General features: G+C 39.3%; 3 protein-coding genes across 4 annotated transcripts in view; 2 read left to right on the top strand and 1 right to left on the bottom strand.

Moving 5' to 3' along the window:
- Positions 1-5,490, top strand: LOC143149215 (uncharacterized). Of its 2 annotated transcripts, none has more exons than XM_076316397.1 (3): positions 1-170; positions 4,529-4,732; positions 4,800-5,490. In XM_076316397.1, the coding sequence occupies exons 1-3, from the start codon at positions 52-54 to the stop codon at positions 5,065-5,067; spliced, it is 591 nt and encodes a 196-aa protein (XP_076172512.1). In that variant the 5' UTR covers positions 1-51; the 3' UTR covers positions 5,068-5,490. The 2 variants fall into 2 exon arrangements, with proteins under 2 accessions (XP_076172512.1, XP_076172513.1); XM_076316398.1 differs by lacking the exon at positions 1-170 and adding an exon at positions 1,701-1,963 and having other exon boundaries at positions 4,800-5,484.
- On the bottom strand, positions 5,288-6,344 carry LOC143149661 (uncharacterized). Its single transcript, XM_076317231.1, has 4 exons — positions 6,189-6,344; positions 6,008-6,119; positions 5,502-5,905; positions 5,288-5,431 (listed from the first exon to the last, which is right to left on the bottom strand). Exons 1-4 carry the CDS (start codon positions 6,342-6,344, stop codon positions 5,288-5,290), a joined length of 816 nt encoding a protein of 271 aa, XP_076173346.1.
- Hnrnp-k (Heterogeneous nuclear ribonucleoprotein K) overlaps positions 6,249-15,193 on the top strand; it is a 196,873-nt gene continuing 187,928 nt past the window's right edge. The window contains exon 1 of the mRNA XM_076316405.1: positions 6,249-6,347. The gene's annotated coding sequence lies outside the window, so the exon portion shown is untranslated. The remainder of the gene's footprint in view (positions 6,348-15,193) is intronic.

The following is a 15,193-nucleotide window of genomic DNA, read 5'->3' as shown; positions in this document are numbered from 1 at the left end:
CGTGGATACGGTGCACCATCGTGACGGTAGCCCCAGGCTACGTGGAGGTGGATGGTTGATCCAATTTCCCAGTCTAGCTGTCCGCGTACACGAGGTACCCGGACTCGACCTGCTCGCCTTGGACGCCGGGTGAATATAAGGGCAGATCCTCGCGAGTCAACGGCGCAGAGGTACGCGCGACCGCCGACATCTTGAATTAAATAGACTCGTCGCGCGCGCGACGTTTATTAGTCGGCCACCGATCGATCGTTTTCACTTAGGATTCCCAAGCATATGCGGGACAGGCTTGACATTATGATGCGAGATTAATTACCGTGTGGAAAGATTGATTTAGATTCGCACGTTGTACCACGATCAACTGCGATGCGACTCGAGATAGCGAACGCTTAATAGTCGAAAGGTATACCTCGGTTGTTGAATATTGCTTCAAATCGAATTTTAAAAGATAACGATCTAATCGTTTCTTCTCTCGTTATTTATTCGATACGATTCGAGATTGCGGCGAATACTTAATATTCGAAGTAATTTAGAAGCTGCCCTTTGGGTATTGAGTATTTGTTGCAATTGAATAGTGCGTAGAAATGACGAACTAATCAGAGTTTCTTTTTTTATTCAATTCGACGTACGAAGATCGAGGAATCCTAGCCACGTATGGAAACAAAGTTGGTCGATTCTTCAGTTTTTGTATAAGATTTTCTTGACAAGCGATGTGTAACGCGATGTAAAAATTCGTTGCTTATTTTGCAACAAGGCTTGTAAAATGAAAATTTGGTAAAATGGTAGACGATAATTAATGTTGCAAAGTTCAACATCACACGGCTTGGAAAAGTATTATTTTTTTACCGATCGATGAGTGATTACATCAATCGTTTATAATAAATCTTAAAAAACGTGACTAAACGATAATAGGGTAAATGTATATACAATGTACACACACGAAGTTATAACAGAGGTGTACTACCTAGTTACGTATCTATTTCGATATCTAATTTGCCAGCATTTTACTCGTTTCAATTCGCTATGGTTCGTCTTTATTGATTTCACTTGTCATTGAAAATCTATATTAACGATTTTGAAACTCGATACAATACATGTTCGACAGATTTCTCCTTTAAGAGACACATTCTAATTAGAATCGACGCGACGTTGCATCTAATTAATAGAGATACAGGTGATTAGGGTAGACAGGTAGTACTTGTGCATATTCTGAGAAGAATGTTAATTAGATAGAAGTTATTGCGCGACTGGTAATTGCGACTGTTTTTACTGCGAGTTACAATATCTTCAATTCCAATGTTTATTACCATCTGCTAATTTTGTGCATGTGAAATCGTTTTCTCTTTAGTTGAGTAACGCATTCTTTGTTACTCTTTGCCGGTACAATCGCATTTTTCAAATACGATATTAAATTTGTCGTGTTTCAAATACTGTACTCGGCTTATGATATAAACGATCTATACAATAGATCTATATAATAGGTCGTTTATATTTCATACTTTAATTTACAATTTTATTCTTAAATTTTTTTTTTCATTAATCTGATTTAAAATTAGAAGATTTGTTTTCTCCGTTGAATTCAAATCACAGGCTGTCCAATGTATCGTTTTACGCGTGAGAAGGTTGGCAACATTTTATTCGAACGATTTTGACTACAGACCTGCCACCTTCGGGTAGCGTTTCGAACTATCTCGAAGCATCAGGCACACTTTCAAACGCTTCGAATTGTTTCCAACAGTTTCGAGACGCGAAAGTAGAAGTTCGAGTTCTATAGAATGCAAGAACCGTTATGGCCAGCTTTCGTTGAAGTATTCGGTTACCGAAATTCGAGGATCCAGTAATTACGCGTTTATCGCGTATCGCAGTCGAGAATGGAGAAGCAACAAGAGTCCGAGTCCCCAAACAATGTTCATCTATTTCGATTAGCCGTTTCAAATAATTTCAAACACATCGCGGAATCGGTTAGGTGAGTAACATTTCGAATGTGCTATGTTTTTGGTAAATCGCGATGTTTCTTAAAATAGTATGTTATACTTTATATGAAATATATTATTCTTAGCATCGTGCTAGGTTAACTTTTGTGCAATGAAGCTATTTTTAGAGGTTATGAAAACTGTCATTCGTGTTGCTGGTGCTCGCGATTCTTTTGGATGCGATAAACGCATGCGCGATAAATTAATATACAATCATGATTTTTCAATATCGTGCATTACTCAAAATTTTTTAATTCAACACAGGAGAACTTAAGAACTAACTGTGAACATATTACAGAACTTTTCTTATTAACAATAAATTTTAATCATATAATCTGAAGAAATAACAGAAAGAACAAAATCTGTATACGACTGTAATGTCCAGATACAAGTTCTTAATGAGTTAAATTAAAACAGAGAATATGTATAAAAGACCATTAAGATGATACTAAAACAAATAAAAATGAAGTCTAATTGCAAAGATCGTGGTCTGAATGGTCAATCCGAACAAAGTCAATGAGATTTATACGCTTTATTAGTCGCTAAAAATTTGTTCGCCTTGGCCAGGGCGCAGCCACGTTTCAGGTTATGTTATGTTTGCGTACGTTCGTACGATAACAGTACTGCCAACGTAAAGTGTGTCAAGTACGGGCCGCGGTCAAGAATACTGCTTTAATTAAGAATGAAAGCCCAAGGGAGCGCGAACATACAGCGTACAGAGGGCCGTTGAAACGCTCTTGTAATACGTTTTAGAGTATCTCGATACCTCGTTTGTCGGCGGTAAAACGCCACGAGGGGAGGGACTTGGGTCGTTAATGACCCAAACGACCGGTGGTGTTACTCGATGTCATTGGCCTCTGTGACTCGCATGTTAATTTGTTGGTGTTCACGTGGCCGAGCAATTGTCAGCTATCGTTCGACTGTGGTTGTATCAGCGCGACGCGCGGTCGATCTGCGAAATCGGTTCCTTTAATTTCCGCTTCCCAGAAACTGCCGGTCTTTGAAACCCAACACACCAGTTGACCTTCGAGGAATTCCACGAAGTGTTCGAGGAAACAAAGGGCCCCTGGTGCGGTCACCATCGTTCGGCTGGCTCCATCATTCGTGCAGTGCGTGTCGCAGAGATCGCGCGTGCCTCTGCTCTCCGTTATTCTCACGTTAGAATAATTTAGTGACAAACGGAACACTTCGATGAACGTCGCGTCGCCTCGACTAACTTGTAGTATTTTACTCGTGTTCTTTGACAGTCTAACGATTTTTTTTTCCATTTTAATTTATTTCTTGCCCGGAATAGCGTAATTTCCAATAACATTTTTTCACAATGACGTCACGGAGACGGGAGTTAACGTTACGTGTCAGCCGTTGAAAATTTGTCTTTCATTCCCATAGGAAATCTCAGTCGGATCAAAACGCATCGGAAGTGGAATTGAACGAAGCATACTCAACTAGGTCTGGACTAATGCAAATATGTAGCATCGATATCAAATTGCACCAGTCCCGGCCTGATTGAGTACGCGTGAAACGACGGAAGAAGAATTGAAGGTGTGGCTTTATCCTCATAATTTCAAGCGCTTCCCACGAGAATTATGATGTATAGTACACTAGTGGTTTATGTAGAATACTAATGCATACTATTGTATTATTGTGTAATATATAAAACACTAATGTATAATTTTGTTTTCTTATCGTACTTTTATAACAGTATTAATGAATGTTTGTACGTCGTGTTAATGAATATTTGTATGTCAATAAATAACAATTATTTATTTTATAACCCTTTCACGATTATGAAAGGAAGCTTGGTAATACTTATTAATCATCCTTAACATACGAAAAAAATTCCGGAAATTGTGCAACACGATTACGTCTTGCCATTGTATGCTTATTGTAATACTACAAAACTGGATTGGGTTGCTTGGATACTGGTTCTCCCCATTCAGCTGCACGAGGGCTTTGTGTGCGGTAAACAAAGAAAAATTTGATTCCGGCGATAGCAGAGCCACCACATGCACACCAATCATTGAATCTGCATCATTCACGGAAGTACATATTTATCCGGCCAAGTGTTAGTATAAAAGGAACGTTTTTCGCTCGAGTTGCTGCGCATGAAATAGCACGTACATACGTGTTTGTTTGTCGTGCATCGATCTCACGTTAATGAAATCGCTTATGAAATGAAATACACGAAATGAGCAAGTAGTATTGTATTTTAGCATGTTTGTATTTATGAGATAGGTTCCCACTTCTCCGGTTTTCAACGGGGAGTTCCGATTTTGGTCTTTTACCACCAATTAGAACTGCTACACCCCTGGTTCTCGCCTGGAGGTTTCAAACTTTACAAATAACATACAATAACATCAACATTTAGCGATAAAGATGTAGGATTGTCGAATCGATAATATATATGGTAAAAGATAGGAGTTTTTCAAATCTTAAAATTTATCTTTTTTATGCATAACTGTCATCACCCTGTTTACGTTGCGGCGTATTAAGTTGAAAGAGAGGTTAGATTCATGTTTTTGAAAATATTTGTATCGTTGTGTAAATTTTTCTTTCAGCGAAGAAGACTTTCTCGACATTCTCACGATATTGAGAGCAAAACCGAAGACTGGCAAAAAGTTGCACAAAGCCATGGTCAAGGAACTTTACGATAGCATGATTGACGATTTAGAAGACATATTGAAAGAAGGTAATTTAGAGGAGGCGTTGAAAAAAGTATTTATATTGTCCGATGAAAATTCTTCCATATACGAGGACGCTTGGTGAGTTAAAATATTGATCGATATTTAGGAAAATTTTTGTTAAGCTTTTGTTAATATCTCATTTCAGGAGACCACCTGGAAATGTAACTTTACATTTACGATCTTTGGACGCACATGTGATCAAGGAACATACCGAGCAATTGACGAAACAAGTGAATGAACTGGAAAAAGAAAATGCACTTTTAGTGGAAAACATTACAGAGAAAAGATCGAAAATATTCGCTCTGGAAGATTCTATATCACAGTTGTTAAGAAAGGCACCAATTGCGATAGAATTACTAGAAAATAGATTGGAACAGTTAGAAAAATGTCAAAAGTTACTATGTCACAATTAAGTACGAATTACGTATGACAATTGTAAATGTTAAACGGATGAAGAATATTTCTAATTATTTGAAATATTCTGAATAGAAATTAGGACAAAAGAAAAGGAAATTATTCCATAATTATGTACATAGAACATAATATTCATAAACGATTACGATATTCGTATTTACTTAAGATTTTATATAATAACTCAGTAGTAAAAAGTATTGTTATTGTACTGTATTCTTTTTATTCAATTTTTTGGGTAAAAACATTTACATTAGTAATTCTAGGGTCGGACAGAACTGCATTTACTCTTTCCTTCAAATCTTGCGTTATGTTTCTCCTTTCCACCAGTTTTTTCAATTTTTGTATCAACGCGATGTTCTTCTTCTGAAAACAAAATTTGAAAAAGTGTAATCAAGTGTGTTGGAATAATATCAATTTTAAAATATGTGCGTACTTCTTGAATCGTGATCATCTTTTTTATTTCTATCAATTTCTTGCTATTTTCGTCTGCAACTTTTCGTAAGTCCGACAGTTCTTTTCTCAGGTTATCTCTTTCTTGTGTTAAAGAACTAACTTTTTGGGAAACGGCCTCTTCGTAACGATTTACGTTATTGGCGCATTTTATATAATCATGATGAACTTTTTCCAATTCGTCATCGAGCTCTTTATATTTTCTTTCCATATCTTTCAATATAAATATTCCTTTATCTTCCAATTGGTTCACGGTAATCATCTCCATCTCTGTGGATTCACATTCTTTACGACAATCTATTAGCTCAGACTTGGAGTGTTGAATTTCTTCATCTATTCGATATAATTCATACGAATTCAAGGTTGCTAACATGTCACATGTCGATGCTATTCAGAAAACATTTAATATTTTCGTTACAGTTAGAATAATTTGTTGTATCGATACTTATCGTAGGAAGAAAATATAAACTAATTTTCCACGTCTGATACCCGTTTTGGACTCGGCATCGTTTCCGTCGTCACGTTCCATTTTCTTTCGCGATACAACTTTTCGATTTACACGGTTTGAACGAACAATCAACATGGCCGATGTCGCGCCAAGCTATTCCCGCGTAAATGGGCGTTGCTTCCTCATTGGTCGAGGTAGACCAATGAGGTAGGTTCTTTGTACCGCTAACTTGCCGTAATGGCCGGTAGATGGCAAGAGCGTTAGCTCAGTCCCCGCTACGCACCCGCTGTTCGCCATTGTATCGTGATTGCTGTAAAGTTTCGTGTTTGTGAGTGAGAATTGATCCAGTTTACCGAGTTCTGGAATCCTTCCACGCATCGGGTAAGTTCAAAATCACATTATATTCCAACCCGATTCGAGTACGATCTTCGTGTTTATCATGCTTTGTGCGATTATGCCGGCAAAGTGGTCGTCCCGGTGGGACGACATTTTTTGGGGGTTAGTTTCTGACCCTCGCGCGTCGAGTCAGCCCTCTTTCGTGCGCGTGGTCAAGCCGTGTGCCAATCATTCGAATCTTTTTTCCGTCATGTTTTAGCGACGTTTTCTTCCATCGACAAGTACTTAGCAACAATAGTCGCATCCGAAGTGTCGGCGGAATCGTTGAGGTTATACGTAGAGCACGATAACGAGCTCGCTGCTTTTCCAGCAGCGATACTACGCCGTGCATTTTTAGACGGCCCGAGCCGACATCTAAGTCAATAATTTCGGCCATGCAATGAGGCGTAAATTGCCCGTACGAATATACGTATCTCGTGTTCGCGTCAACGTGCGTGCACGCGGCATCCGCGTACCGGTTCTAGTCGATCAATTTTTCCGCTATTCAGCATCGTGCGAACGACAAATGGAGTGTACGGAACGGAACGACTCACTGATATTTTTATAAGTGTTATCTTGCTCGATAAGAGCAGGATTTACATACCGCGTTGGCTGCTATACGCCGCGCGTATCTACGCTCCCCGCAATGCGTTAATGATGACACTGACGCGTTACTATTTAGGTTAATATTACCGAGAAACCATTGACCGTCTGTGCTCGTTTTTATCGGTAATTCGAACATTTACAAAGAAATTTTAACATCTTTTCAACGATTCTTTGTTATTTAACTTGTTATTTGACACAGGACGCATAAATGTATGAAAAAACTGTTCCGTAACAAGTGACACAATAGCCGCGTATCACGTGTTCACTTGCATAATGTTTTTTCTATACGTTGCTCGATAGAATATTTCGTATTATCGTTAGGCGGTACACGAGCCACGATGGAATAGCGTCTCGAGGTAACTCGTACGATACGATAACGTTTCGAAGTACGCCGAAAGCGATCGATTTATTGTACGGGGCAGTGGTTACACAATTTGAATGGCTTATAACCAGCTTTTGCGACAAAATACACTCTCTGTGAATCGAAAGCTGTGTAATCTATTAAGCTCGAGGGTAAGCGTTTTTACGTGTTAACGAACGTGACCTTGAGTTGCGACAACGAGTTCGTTCGTATTATGATTGGACGGGGAAAGTTCCCGATGGAAATTCATTCGATCGAAGGTTGAAAATATACCTGCTGGAATTAGACTTATAGACAGTAAGCGCAAATAAAGGCTAGGCGGCCATTTGTTTTATTTTTGAAACGCAACGCGTAGAATCGTCACGGTGAAAATTGGTAATAAATTTTTCGGTATCGTTAATTTAACAATTGCACGTTCTAAAGTTTAAGATATCGTATTACAATGCAGAAGTATCTCTTCGTGTTTTTCTCGGCGCCGATACGGTTGAACTTATTTAATTTACTTAATCTTCGAAGTAGACAGTGCCGTAGCAATCGCGTTTTCTATCGGGGAGTTACGAAAAGTGGCACCGTAATTGATTATTATCGTCGATGAAATTTTTCAATAAATATTGTTTACGTACACGTTGGAATATACGTGATTTGTCTCAGTGTTTTGTCGCCGGTAATATTGTGAATACTGTCCGCCAATCCGGAAGATAAAGCACTTCGTGCTTCGTGGTAGACATGTCCCATTTCGAGAATCGATGTAGACGTAGCCATCTATAAAGGCGAGGCTCTTCCTTATCGATCTAGATTGCGATGTTATTTCAGAATTACCTTGAGCGATTATTTTAGACGCACCGTTGATTCATAAGTGAATTTTATCTGAAATATTTTTCCGACTGTCCAAAAATATTATGCCCACAATTAATTCATAATATTTTGGTACTTAAACGGTATTGTAAAGCGAGCGATAAAAGCGTTATCTTTACGTTATTTATTAAAAACATTACATTCAACTTTTAACGATTACACGAGTATTTACACGTTTTCGTGCGTCCCACGGAATATTTACAGATTATAAACGAACCGATACGACTCAAAGGTTACAGTCGCACATTTTAATCGATAAGTACGTTCCCGACGCTACCAAAACTCTGAAGATCGTTCAGAGGACATCTGAAAGGAAGATCGCGAGGGTCAGCTTCGATCAAAAGTTATCGCACATTTCAAGGTCACTCGTGTTTCCGAATGCCTTTAATACTCTCCCAACCTTTGTCCGTCGTCTACGATATTTTCACATTCACACCGCGCGTATTCGATATTATTCAACTCGGTATTCTTTTTCAAATATATATATATATATATATTCTTCAACTTACGATATTTTATCGACCGATAAAGCTACGTCGAATCAACGATTTCCTAATTGTCGGTGCGGTGTACCCTTCGCCGTTCGTTCGGTATTAATTAATTAAGAAGAGATCGATAATTTCTTTTCGCTCGTCGATATCGAAAGTGAGAATAATTCGGTGATCCGTAATTGCGGATATTAATATTATCATTCCCATCGGATAATTGGTCCAGACCGTTTCATCGGGCAGTAAGTAACCCTGATAGTCATTAGCGCAAGCCGAGCCGGGCATCGCTAATTTCTATAATTCCAAGTCGGTTCATTATCGGACTATCCCACGTGTATTAATGATTTCCTTGTCCTTCGGCGGTGTACCCGTAGTATCCTCCGATCGTCTCGCCGTGAACTTCGACTCTGACGCGTGTATTATTCCCTACGAAACGATAACCATACCCGACAGCGTATGGTTTTGCTTTGCCCGTTGCAATTAAATCGCTAATTACGTTGTCGGACGTTCTTCCATTGTGCCATTGAATTCGGTTCTTACTCGTGTGGTCTCGAGGCAATTAATTTCGATTCGTTCCCTCTTAACAACGCCGCGAATGTTCACGCGAACGAGAAATAAATAGATTTATTAATCGTGCAATTAAGAGGCACGATGATGTATCCTCCACGGAACGGAAAGTCCTCGGGACACTGGAACGGTTATTTTTTTTTTTTCACATTTAACGTACGCTCGACACAAATAATTTTTGTCATCCGACCTGGCAACGTACCTGGCTCACTTCCGCCATTTGTCCCGACCGCGTCCTCTCAGGTACCTCCAGTACCTGCTTCGAGGTATCCAACTACTTTACACGATCCTTCCAGCTCCTCCACTTTCGCTATCTCGTCCATCTCTACCTTCTTCTTCACTTTCACTCCCTCGGATTCTTATTAACGACTGCTTCTACCTTCACCTACCGTACCTCCTCTAGCTTCTTACCCCACGTTCCCTACCTACCCGGTCGAATACTCTTAACTTCTTCCAGCATCTCCGCCCATTCTTTTTCCATTTCTCGTCAAAGGATACCCCCTCTTCGATCACTTTCTCCAACATTGTCAGCTTCCTCGTAGTATTATAGTTCTCACCGTTTTCCTCGCCTATTTCGTCTACGGTTACTCCTACCCTGTTCCACGTCGGCGTACAACCCGGTCGTCATTCATAATTCGCGCGATCGAACATCCTACGGGAAACGAGCGGATTGCTCCAGGGGAAATGCAACCCCCGTCATTCTGTCCTGGATGATCAGTGGGTTGGCGCGGGTAGTTGGAAGGACAGTTTGGGCTAGGTCAAGCTGGGTTAGGTCGAGTCCAGGTAGGGGGATCGTCGACGGGGTAAGGTGCAGGGACGGGGGTGGAATTGGTGGGGTGGATCCACCGTTCGACACAATGGCACAACAAAGCGTTACCAGGGTAACTGGTCGTTCGGGGTTGCCATCACAAAACTTTCCAACTTGTGACTGCAAACATTACCGCTGGCACACGCTCCGTTGAGAGAGAAACCCGTTGGCTTGGGTGGGGGGTTGGCCACGGGAGGGGTGGGGGAACGCGTAAGTTCACACGCACGCCCATCGTCACGCGAGCACGCGTGCTTAGGGCACGCACCATCGTGTCCTCGCGCGGAAAACAATGGAAACGGGGCCGAGGGGGCAGGATGCCTCGGTACCGAACCCTCTTTCATTATTTTCGGAGGTGTTTCATTTTTTAATGCGACCACCTTCCACCGCGAGTCGATTTTTCTTTCTTAGGCGAGCTTCCTATCTCGGTGAATACTTTGGAGTTACTTTTATCGAGGTGCAGGGTGGTTTTGGTACACTTGGTAGTATGACAAATATTATTTTAGTGGGTCAGTTTAAGAGAAGTATTTTAAATTAAGGATTCATTGATAAATAATCTTTGGTTGGATGAAGATATAGTTTTCTTTGATTGACGAGTACTTTGGGGTTACTTTTATGGAGGTGCAGGGTGGTTTTGGTACACTTGGTAGGGCCAAAAATATTATTTCAGTGGGTCAGTTTGAGAGGAGTATTTTAAATTAGGGATTCATTGATAATTAATCTTTGGATGTGTGAAGATATAGTTTTCTTTGATTGACGAATACTTTGGGGTTACTTTTATGGAGGTGCACGGTGGTTTTGGCACACTTGGTAGGACGAAAAATATTATTTTAGTGGGTCAGTTCGAGAAGAGTGTTTTAAATTAGGGATTCATTGATAATTAATTTTTGGATGTGTGAAGATATAGTTTTCTTTGATTGACGAATACTTTGGGGTTACTTTTATGGGGGTGCAGGGTGGTTTTGGTATACTTGGTAGGGCCAAAAGTATTATTTTAGTGGGTCAGTTTAAGAGGAGTGTTATAAATTAAGGATTCATTGATAATTAATCTTTGGTTGTGTGAAGATATAGTTTTCTTTGATTGACGAATACTTTGGGGTTACTTTTATGGAGGTGCAGGATAATTTTTGTCGATTTTTGTTATTCTTGGTAGGACGAAAGATATTATTTCAATGGCTCAGTTCGAGAGGAGTATTTTAAATTAAGAATTCATTGATAATTAATCTTTGGTTGTACGAAGATATAGTTTTCTTTGCTCAACGAATCCTTTGGAGTTACTTTTACGGAGGGGCAGGGTAACTTTTGTCAATTTTGATATTTCGATATTGTCCTCTAATAAGAGTTTGAACTATTGTTAGTTCTAATTTATTAATTACTTTCACCCAATCGTTCTATATTGTAACCCGAGAAACAAATATATGTAAATAACACGGGTAGTGACAACAATTAGAATATTTTTAAAATTATTTCGACAATTCACGGTATGCTTTACGTTGCGTATCAAATTGAAAATACTAGCTAATCTTACACATCCCGTGCAATTGTCTACGCGTTACTTAACTGTTACGAAATACCAATTCTTGGTCAAGTTCCCATTCCAAACTAACGACGATTAGAAAAAAATAACACGACCCCTCTAGATTAAAATACAAATGTGTCGGTGTTCGCGGGGAGGTTGAAAGTCGCGTTGCTCCAATTTGAATCCCCATTGTATTAATTCGGTATTGACAAACCGTAGCGAAATCGTGCTGTATAAAGTTTTTAGCGCACCGCCACGAAGCCAGTTCATCCGGTCACGACGATCGATCGTTGACAATTAAACACGCGAGGGATCCGCGTAACGGGCGAAAATACGGGCGGTGCATCGGTGCATCGGTGCATCGGTGCAATAATTCGAATATCATCGCGATGCACAAAAAGCTCACTGTGTCTGTAATTACATCAGCGCGACGGATGGCGTAACGGCGGTGTTGGCCAAGGTCAGTAACGAGAGTGGTTTCGTGAAAAACAAAATGCAACTCGAGATGGCCTAGAAGGGGAGTCGATCGTGTTCTTCGCGGAGTTGGAATTTCGAAAGAGGATTCCATTCCTGATAGTTTTTTCCGAAGAAATGGCTCGCGTTACTGGAACAGCGCCCGGGGGCAAACGTTTCACGCATTCCACCCGGTATAACGTGCGATTTCAATCGCCCCCCCTAACGATAATGGAATAAAAATTAATAAGAAATGACGCTACGTCGGACTCGAGCGACCTATTTGTTACAACGTTTCGAGCTGCGGGCTTGTCGAGTCATCGGGACGCTGGAAATTTATAGATATCGAGATTAGGATTTAGAATAAATTGATAAAAATCATATACAAAGGGTACAAAGTGTACGTGTAACGGTCGTAATGAAATATGCAAGAATTTAAAAAATTTAAACGAAAACGCGAACGCGACTGTTTCACAAGACACGCGTTAAACGTATCTGTAGATATTTCTACAGAAGGTTAATATACGAGTTGTTCGAAGCCACTTGTAAATTCCTTGTTCATTGACAAGCATACCTTGCATTCTGTCGATCTGGAACTGTAATTATTTGCCTTTCTAATAATCGTTTCAATCGATTCGTGCAATTCTTCGACTCGAAATATACTCTCCCTTTCGTCGATTCGTTCATCGTCCTTTTTGTTAAACGTAAATTTACGTATTCCGTACATCGTTGAAAATTCTACAAAAAAAAAAAAGAAAACCGAGAAATCGAAAACATTTCGAACGAATATATTTACAATCAACCGTCGAGCAGTTGCGTCGACGGAGTTATTAATTTGTACAAATTGAAATATTAATTTTCACGAATCGCGCACGGTGTTTCGTTTTTAGATTTTTTTTTTTTCTCTCTCCTGGCAATTAACTCGGTCTTCCCGTGTTTTTCGTACGAATTTATACCGCTTCCTCGAATGTAATTTTCGTTCGTTCGTTCAAAGTTTCGTTCGTGCGATCTTGCGCCAGGTATATTAATTTTATCGTCGAATATTTTCGCGTGAACGTTGCCAATAATGTCCCGCGCAAAGAAATGCACGTAATTGACGCGCACACTCGGTTAATCGTTCGGTGAGTATAGGTTATTGGAAACGCGGCAGAGTGTTCATAAATGGGGGATACACGAATCGGAATAATAACGAAATAATAGTATGAATACAGATTGAGCGCGTGCTCCGATGAATTAATTATCCCACCTGACTCTCGATTTGCATAAAATGCGGGTTACTTTGGCCTCAATGCTTTCTACTTTTTGCTGCATCCTAAAGTTGCAATGCCAGATACGCTCACGTTGTTTCGTAACGTATTTACTTCTTACCCGTACGAAGGGAACGGTATCTGGATACGAACGAACGCGATAAACGTTAAATTAAAAGAAAAAGAAAAAAGGAAGAAAAAAAAGCGCACAGTTCCAAAAAATTTTCGCAACATTCAATTACGAGTAACCGATATCGATCAGTTTATTTACGGAGTAATTTCGCGATTCAATACGGTGATACGTTTCTTGTCGTAATTAACGTTAAATTTTACTTCGATGTTGATTGTAATTCGTCCGCAATTTTCGTCCGATTCGAGATGGAAATAAAAAAAATATAAATTTATATATTGTATTTCGTCTTTTATCGACGCACCGATGAATCATTTATTTATTCTTCCTTGTATTTTTTTTTTTTTTTTGTTCCTTCTGGAAACTCCCTTGCGAAATATTTCACTGTCTCCGCGTGTATAATTTATACGGTCGTTTCGCTTTGACAAACGACGCTGTATTTTTGGCGTTGTTGCACACGAATACAGAACGCTTCTCTTTGCCGAAAGCGCGACCGATTGGAAGTATTTTTTTTCAAAGATCGGCTAACATTCGTACAAAAAGTACCATTTAAACGAGAATATTACGTTTCACGACAAATTGCGTGACATATTTTATTTACAGGTTACGAGTGATTCAAATCTACTCTCGAAGTGTCTTCTTTAGATCCATAATTACACTCTATCGGAGATTTAGATAATTACAACTGATTTGTTATTCTTCACAAGACTCATTAGAGATCGTTCAATAATATCCAAACTAGTATCTTCGTTTCTGTTCCAACAATAATTTTTTAATATCTTCACCAGACCTCACAAATGATTTTGCTCAAAAAGTGTCCTCCGTTAAAATATACAATAATTTTTCAATATCTTCATCAGAGTTCACAAATGATTCTGCTCAAAAAGTGTCCTCTGTCAAAATATACAATAATTTTTCAATATCTTCATCAAAGCTAATGATTCAATTCTGCTCAAAAAATGTCCTCCGTTAAAATATAAAATAATTTTTCAATATCTTTATCAGAGCTCACAAATGATACAATTCTACTCAAAAAGTGTCCTCCGTTAAAATATAAAATAATTTTTCAATATCTTCACCAGAGTTCACAAACGATTCTGCTCAAAAAGTGTCCTCCGTGAAAATATAAAATAATTTTTCAATATCTTCACCAGAGCTCACAAATTATACAATTCTACTCAAAAAGTGTCCTCCGTTAAAATATACAATAATTTTTCAATATCTTCACCAGAGTTCACAAACGATTCTGCTCAAAAAGTGTCCTCCGTGAAAATATACAATAATTTTCACTATCTTCACCAGAGCTCACAAATGATACAATTCTACTCAGAAACTGTCCATTAAAATATACAATAATTTTTCAATATCTTCACCAGAACTTACAAATGATACAATTCTGCTCAAAAAGTGTCCTCCGTGAAAATATACAATAATTTTCACTATCTTCACCAGAGCTCACAAATGATACAATTCTACTCAGAAACTGTCCATTAAAATATATTTACATTACTCCATAATATACAACATGTATCGGTACACGTACGTATTAATTTATTCCACGCGTAAAACATATACAAGAAAGTGTCGAATAACGGGTAAAATTGTTTCCTGATACGTTTCGAAGCTTACGAAATTCGATGTGCCGAATCGAACGTTCGGGGGAAGGGTTGGAAAGGACGAGGGAGGAATAGAGCAGAAACGCGCGGGAAATCGTTCCCCGGACGCCTTATCAGGAAACGAGAGCCGTTTTCCATATCGGTGTACGTCGTTTCGTATCGGTGTCATTTGCGCGCCGCGGTCGGTGTTCGACGCGTGAGTTTC

This window comes from Ptiloglossa arizonensis, chromosome 7, assembly GCF_051014685.1.
Source record: "Ptiloglossa arizonensis isolate GNS036 chromosome 7, iyPtiAriz1_principal, whole genome shotgun sequence".
NCBI classification, from domain to species: domain Eukaryota; kingdom Metazoa; phylum Arthropoda; class Insecta; order Hymenoptera; family Colletidae; genus Ptiloglossa; species Ptiloglossa arizonensis.
Note: the sequence above shows the minus strand (reverse complement) of the source record. Positions and strands in the feature narration are given on the sequence as shown.